General features: G+C 44.3%; 1 protein-coding gene across 1 annotated transcript; it reads left to right on the top strand.

Moving 5' to 3' along the window:
* The first annotated feature begins 5,163 nt into the window (after nucleotides 1-5,163).
* On the top strand, nucleotides 5,164-6,147 carry LOC133884057 (uncharacterized). Its single transcript, XM_062323453.1, has 3 exons — nucleotides 5,164-5,365; nucleotides 5,476-5,722; nucleotides 5,871-6,147. Exons 1-3 carry the CDS (start codon nucleotides 5,164-5,166, stop codon nucleotides 6,145-6,147), a joined length of 726 nt encoding a protein of 241 aa, XP_062179437.1.
* Nucleotides 6,148-7,826: the final 1,679 nt, after the last annotated feature.

Here is a 7,826-nt window from a genome sequence, read left to right as displayed (position 1 = left end):
CAGTGCTTTGTGCAGTTTCACCGAAGTATCTAGTGTGCAGTATTGAAAATCTTTTGAGTGAAGGTCTGGTAGGTTTATCCGGGGTTCAGTTAAGTCTCACTGGAGCATCCGGTGCATGAGTTTGGTTTTAGCTAAAGTGTGACATGCTCTCTGCAAATATTTGTTCGGCGCCTTATCCGGTGCTATGTCTAAGATTCAATAGACCTTCTAGTGTTTGAAATTTCAGCGGGACCCACCTGTCATATAAGCATTCATCTTGGTTAGCCTCCTCTCTTTGTTTTTGATCTACACCGCCCATACACTGCACCTCTCGCCGAGCCATTGTCACTGTCGTGCTCTCGTGCCGCCCAGACCAGCATTCGCCGCAGCCTTACCTCCTTGCGCCGCCACCCAGCTGCCGCCCTACCTTATAGCATGACCATTCTATCTAGGCTTGCGTCCTACGGTCGGTATAGGTCTAATACCACCTTTGTCACAGCCAGTTTTAACGGACAAAACCAGATGCGACTTATGTGTACCAGGATGTTCAACACACATAAGGATGCCACAGGTGAAGTAACAAAAGCAATACTTTTTAGAATAGATGTTAACTCTTACAACAATTGATATATATTGTCTTCTATGTAGATATCTGCAGTGGAACAAAAGCACTAGTACCCAACAACACCACAGGCAACCGACCGAGAGACACACGCCTAGAATGCCACAAGCTCGTCTTGATAATCTTCAATATCTTCACTCACTGAGCAGCAGCACACATGTCGTATGGTATAGGGAAATTAGCAAGTGTGAGCACATAACGCGCTCAACAAGTGTACATGAGAATAATGATATGCAGACTTATATCAATGACAAGCTAACACAAGTTATATTTGCGTAAATGCGAGTAAAGAAAACAATTAAACTTAAAAACATTAAGCAATTATTAAGTGGAAGTAACCCAAATGACCCAACAACTAACATATAAGGTTCCCCACCTTGCAAACCATAACCATCTAGTACTCTCTGTACCACAACTAAACCATTACCATTTCACCAGCATATCCAAAACCATAACCTAAACCAAATAATCATGTGATGATCCAAGTCTCCCATAACCATGGGCACGACTGTTATAACATTTTTTACACTCTGCAGAGGTTGTCCAACTTTCCCTACGAGTCAGTGAATTCTATGTTGCCGTGTTTGCAAGATACTTAACACGCCAGTGGTGTGTCACCCGGAGATTACTATATGGCATTATCACTAACCAGAGCACACTCCAGTATGCATCTGCCTGTTAGGTTTCACCGCCAGGGATTATGGAAAGGCCACAGCATTTCCAACCCAGAAGACCCCTTTTGTGCTAACTCGACACACATTGGATAGAACTCTAACTAGTATGTTATGCCTTACCTATATTAGCCTCGTGGTTGGTACGGTACTTCTTGGGTTGTCGCTCCGCGAATCAGTCCTTACATAGGTTACTTGAGCAAATACTAAACCAACAGCATAACCATAATCACTATCACAATACCACTGTGCTCAAAGCCTAAGGTTCCATGTTTCTACCTCATGTTCATTATCAAAGTTGCATATATTCTTTAATCATGTATAAGAAACTTCCTAACATCTTGACAGCAAGGCTACACAATTCTACCCAAAAGATATTTATATATGTGCCACTTAGGCTTCAAAGAATGTAAAGGAAAAACTAGGTAAACCCTAACATAGGTGACTACCCATCAAATTGGCACTGCATGCAATTTGTAAAAAAAACATTTAAAAATATAGGTTCAAGATGATCAAGAGGTACACTTGCCTTTTACCCAATGCTGCTTAGTGTTGATGAAATCTTGGTCTTGAAGTCCCTCGAATAGATCCGAAGCGTTATCGACTAATCACGAATTCTATCAACAAACAAAAGAAACATCGAATAAACACCAAATAAACTCCAAATTACAAGAATAACAGGAATAGAATGATGGTCTGGGATCTTTGATTGGGCAGGACAAGGAAACATGATTGAGTGGACTTCTTTCGAGGAAAGATTAGGCGATAGGAACTAAAGCTTCACATGAAATGGTAGAAAAGATTGATTGAAGCATTAACATGTGTGACCTACAAATTAATATATTATTTTAATATCATAAACTTATATTTGCGATACAATGACACATAGTACATGACCTATACGTCATAGTGACAACCATAAATTTACTAATCAAAATAATATCTTCATGTTGTAGGGATCTAAGTGTTAATGAGAAAAAACTACTACAAATATATGAGAATTGATACTTGAAATTAGCATTGTTAGATAGATCATGATTTTATAAAAATTTGAGCGCAAGAACCACTGAAATCGGAGTTAAAATGAAGAAGTTATGGCTATTTAAAGATCCAGGGACTTATCTGCAAAAGCTGAAATTTCTGGAATTATTTTTGTATGGGAAATCCTTGAATTGCTGACTGGACAGGCTTTGATGATGTTGTAGACATGTGGATTGACACATCATCAAAGATGCTAACGTGGAAGGATGAAGTGGCAAACTGAGCTGATTGGATTTATGCTGACACATGTTGGCTTCCTATTGGTAGATGAAAGGGTATCTATTGGATTTAATCTGGACTGTGCATCACAGATCGTACAACTCATAAAGGTTTAGGGCTGCCAGAGGGAAAGAATAAGACGACAGAGGACAGCGACGAGCAGGACACGACGGCGCACGACTGGACTTCGCTGGAACAGCGCTCCAGCGAACTAGGGACTCCGGTGAGTGATGGATAATGAAGTGGGGAGCTGGGGGAACTCACCGAGGGTGTCTGCAGGGGTGACATAGCATCAAAGAAGCTTAACGTTGAGCAGTGGCATCTTCGGGTGGCGGAGCTGCGGTGCGGGGGTGGTACGGCGTTGGAAACTCGATGGGAAGTTGTGGAGAAGGGACGACAGCTTTTGGGGAGAGCGTATATGCATCTAGTTATAGGCGGGGAGGTTCAAAGAGGCCGGGGTTGAGTTCAATTAGGAGTATGGTGGTGGAGGCTCAAATCCGACTCAAACTTCCTCATTTAAACGCGGATTCATTGGAGATAAGCCGGGAAGAGATAGAGGGGATCACAGGGATTTGATTAAGTAAGCTTCTAGACAATCTTCCATACGGATTGAGCGCGGATTCATGCTACGGCGCTCGGCTCGAGATGGAGTAAGACTCCGATCTGAGGTAGGAGATGCGCCTAAGAAGCGGGACCTACAAGTAAGCGGCTTAGTGGCGAAGGCGGCACGGCGCAGGCGCTTTGGCAGTAGGAGGTGGAAACGCAGTTGGCGTGGACACTGGCTTGGCTGGCAGCCGGCCGCACGTGCTGGGTCGGATGCGGGAGTGAGACGGGGGTGCAGCCCAGGCAGGAAGGAGAGAGCGGTGTGGAATGGGCCGGAGCAGCCGGTTGGCTAGCTGTGCCGAGAAAGGATAGCAGAGGAGCGGACCGGGGGGGGGGGCTTGGCTCGGGCTTGGAATGGGATTTAGGATTGTGTTTGGGTCCGATTAGGATTTAGAGTTTTGAGAATTTCAGAAAAGAAGGAAGCACAATAAGAGTCAAATAAAATAGCAACTAAAATCTATAAATTCTAGGAAAATTCCAGAAAGATTTTGAAAATATTTAGAAGCCAACAAAAATATTTTGAACTCATGAAAATATTTTGGTATTTTTAAATTTAAATTTAACTCAAATGAACTTAAATAAAATCGAAATGAGTTAAAAAAATCCAGAGAAAACCCACAACTCAAAAAGAGAACCCTAGATGCCTATTAACCAGCATGAATGCATTCAACCAAATAATAACCTTATTCAAATTTGAATTTGGTTTGAGAAAATAGGATTCTTCCCATTCTAGTTATTTAACCTATAATCTAATCTTGGGATTTTAGAAATTTGGGAAATCTAAAAATCAGGGTGTGACATTCATCTTTCTACCTATTAGATGGGTCGTGAGCGCAGTAATAAAGGCAAGGCCGTTGAGAAGCCAAAGAAGAAGAGGTCAAAGGCTCAGAAAGAGATGGATCGTGCCATTGCTGTTGCAGATGCAGCAGATGCTCAGCGAGACTTTGAGATCAGAGACATCGCTTCACCTCCTTTTCGTTCCACCCGCACCCATCCTACCGTGGGGATAGGCTTGATGCCTTTTAGCCAGTCATGTAGCCGGAAGAGGGTTCATCAGGAGCTTGAGCCAGAGGAGGAGCAGCAGACAGAGCAACAATAGTCAGAGCAGTCTCAGCCCTAGGGAGAGATTCCTTTGTATGACTTGACCTCTTACAAGTCACCAAAAATCAAGAAGTTGAGGTTTCTGATGATCGATGAGTGGTTTCCCCTGGTCAGAGATGAGGGGGTAGGTCACATGTTCTACACCGTTCTACATTAGAGCTTCTTCCACTCTTATCTCCAGAAGAAGGTCAAGTTGAGCCAGCACAGGACGCTCAACTGGCACTATACCAGTTGGCTGCAGAGGGAGTGGATGTGAGGCAGCACTTTAACTCCATCTCCGGTCTTACAGCTCTGCTCATAGGTGTGGACAGACATGTTGAGGAGTGGGTCAGAGTCTTCTATGCCACAGTATGAGTTGCACTAGAGAGGAATTTCATCGAGTTCATGTTCCAGGGAGAGCAAATCGGATTATAAAGGATCAGGATACTTGAGGCTTTAGGGGTTCAGGTGAGTTCCAGGTTTCTTCACGAGGTCATTTATTCGAACACCGAGCCCCCTCGTCGTCCTCTAGTTGGTGGTGTCTTTCTCACTGATGAGGAGATCAGGCCACTGTTCAGGCAGACGTTCACTCTAGGATCATGGAGACTACCAAACATGTTGGCACCTGAGGTGAAGCCATCCACTTGGCCTTGAGACGTAGATTGTTGCCAAGGATTGGCTACGGAGAGGCTATTACTAGTTTGCAGTAGTGGTTGATCCTCTCTATCCTCACTCACCAGCGTTTTGATATAGTGGATCTGATTTTTTTTTGTGAGATTGAGGATGGCATAGTAGAGGGGATGTCTCTGGCCAAACAACAGCCATATGCGCACTTTATTTCACATTTTCTTGATCATGTGATCAGGTATCATGAGTTCCTCGAGACCTACGAGGACTCTCCTACTCAGTTCCAGGAGTATATCCCTAGTGCTCCTACAGACAGATGACATGGTCAGCGTGCCATGGTTCACGCTAAGGAGCATCCTAGTTGGGGAGAGGGAGAGAGCAGCAGCTGAGGACCAGGCCATAGCAGAGACCGAGGCAGAGCTCCCTTATGTCCTCTTTGATGTAGACAGTGACAGTGACTCAGACTCAGAAGACGTCGAGTACTTCCCTCCAGTCGCTAGGTCTCACGACGCCGAGGCAGGAGGTTATTCTCAGGCTGCACCATAGAACTCAGTTCCACTCTCTTCAGCACCTGAGATGACACCTTCTGTACCTCCTGCTACACCACCTTCAGAGTTTACCCCCTTTCTTTAGCAAATGCAGCTACAGATGGCAGCCCAGGCAGAGATGCAGGCGAAGCTTCAGGTGGATATGCTTTGTCAGCAGGAGCAGCAAACAGTGCTCATGCAGTCATTCCAGTGGCAGTAGCAGGCCATGTTTGTAGCTGTTCAGACAGACAAGGAGAACAATGGTCGGATGTTCTTAATCCTTTTTTAGCATACAGGTCTTTAGTTGCCAACTACACCTCCAGCACTAGTTCCAGCCCCGGGTCCTCTCCTAGGTAGTGTTGGTTGTCTCTTGAGTACTCCGGCGTCAGGCTTTCCTCTTTCAGCACTTTTCATCACCAGAGTTTTCTCTCTACCTGCCGGGACTTCTCAGAGACCAATGCTTCCTTTGTTGTCGTCACCTTTGACCAATGGACCTCTCAGCTTCGAGGACTCTCCGCAGCCAATCGTCCTTGCTCAGCACCCCTCGGTCGAGCCATCTTCTGTTGTGCAGTTAGCTTTTGATGAGCTTGATGCTACTCTTCAGCAGATGGCATCTCAGGGTGTCGATACTTCCAGCTCCAATCCCTGTCCTGACATAGTGTCGACAGAGGTTCCTGCTCCTTCTGCATCTGTTCAACCTTTAGCAGGATCGCTCTCTCCTGTCGTCGACACCACTGTTAAGCTTGTCTCTTCTAACTCTAAGTCCGACGATTCTTAGTTCGTGGTGCAACCTTCTTCGACAGCGTCGGCTCCTTCATCTACTCCAGCTCCAGATGCTTAGATGTGTTCTATTTTTTGTGCTTAGATTCCAAAGGGGGAGAGTCTAGGCATAGGGGGAGTTGGGATAGAGAGTCTTAGCATGAGTGTCTAGAGAGCTTTTGTTTCGAGGGGAGTTTAGGAGTTTGGGTAGTTAGGTTTGTCTTGTTTGATCATATGGGTTTGATGTAATGACATGCTATTTGGTTCTCTCTATTGATGTATTTTGCTTGTCATCACATTGTGTTTAATTTCATGCATGTTTATTTCTTATTCTTCTAGCATGCTATGTTATTATATTGCTAGGCTTTCTTTTGCTTTATTGATATATGTTGTCAATTGCCTAGTATGATTGGGTATACTTCAATTAATATCTCTATATTATCTTGTATTGTCATCAATCACCAAAAAGGAGGAGATTGTAGCATCTAGGCTCATAGGTAAGTAGTAAGTATTTTGGTGATTAATGACAACTGTATTATTGTGACTAACAAGTGTATTGTAGCGAAAATGGCCCTATTAGGCCATAGTTGTGATTTTGGTGATTAATAATAATATAGTTATTGGGACTAATATGTTTGTCAAGAATATATGTTATTAGGTCTCGTGGATGCAATACATCAAGAAGTCATCGCAACCGGGATAAAGTGTGATTGGATTAGAGAAGTCCTACGAGAATTGACCTCACTGGAAAGTCTGGTGTTCAGGAGTTTGCACTCACCAGAGCATTGTGCATAGAGGCTGATAGCCTCACCAGATAGTTCGGTGCTCAGTGTGTTGAACTTACCAGAGTATTTATGTTCAGCTCCAACAACTTTTCTAAGCCGTTGGGAAAACGGCTAGTTAGCGGGTTTGAGGTTATAAATACCCCTTCACTCAGTCATTTGAAGGTGTGACATGCTGCTGGAGTTTAGAGGAAGCTCATACACACTTGAGAAGACATCCGTGCTACCAAAGTTCTTAAAGTGATTATCCAAGGTAATTAAGCACAAGATTAGATAGTGTTTAATGCTTATAGGCCTAGAGTGAGTTGTAGCTAGGTGGTGTAGGTTGAATGAGTGATCCTAACTTGTACCGAGTGGTATGTCGGTGCCTTGAGGTCTTGGTGACTCGCCGACATCTTGGGCCTTGGTGGCTCAAGCGTGTTGACCCTCCGACTTGGTGTGGAGCGGTGACAAGACACGTGTACAGGGATATGAAGACTCTTGCCTTGGTTGCTCAAGCTCTGAAGTGATCATGGCGGTAAGTGACCGAAAGAGAGGTTAGTGGTGAGACCTTGCCTTGGTGGCTTGGTGGCTCATCATGCTTGAGACCTTGTCTTGGCGACTTGGTAGCTCAAGAACCGTGACCGGAAGAGTCGTGCCTACCGGAAGTATATCCTTTGTGGAGCTCCAACGTTGACTAGGGGTGGCATTCATGCCATCAATATCACGGGATAAAAATCCCTTATGCCGAGTTTGTCTCTCTACCTTATTTGCATTTCCGCATTTACATGCTTGCAATTTACCATGCTAGAGTAGGTTGAAATCCTCTTAAGCGGTAGAGTAGACACTAGATAAATCTAGAGCGCATTAGATAGAAATTGAGATAGGTTTATCTTGTGAAGTTTTTAGAGCCAATTTGGTTTAGGTTTCTAAGACA

This window comes from Phragmites australis, chromosome 1 (genome assembly GCF_958298935.1).
Source record: "Phragmites australis chromosome 1, lpPhrAust1.1, whole genome shotgun sequence".
In the NCBI taxonomy this organism is placed as follows: domain Eukaryota; kingdom Viridiplantae; phylum Streptophyta; class Magnoliopsida; order Poales; family Poaceae; genus Phragmites; species Phragmites australis.
This window is presented reverse-complemented; position numbering and strand designations above follow the sequence as displayed.

Coding starts and splice junctions, on each gene's coding strand:
- LOC133884057 (XM_062323453.1), top strand. CDS start 5,164: ATGGTCAGCGTGCCATGGTTCACGCTAAGGAGCATCCTAGTTGGGGAG. Junction 5,366..5,475: donor TCACGACGCCGAGGCAGGAG/GTTATTCTCAGG, acceptor CCCTTTCTTTAG/CAAATGCAGCTACAGATGGC. Junction 5,723..5,870: donor AGCCCCGGGTCCTCTCCTAG/GTAGTGTTGGTT, acceptor TGGACCTCTCAG/CTTCGAGGACTCTCCGCAGC.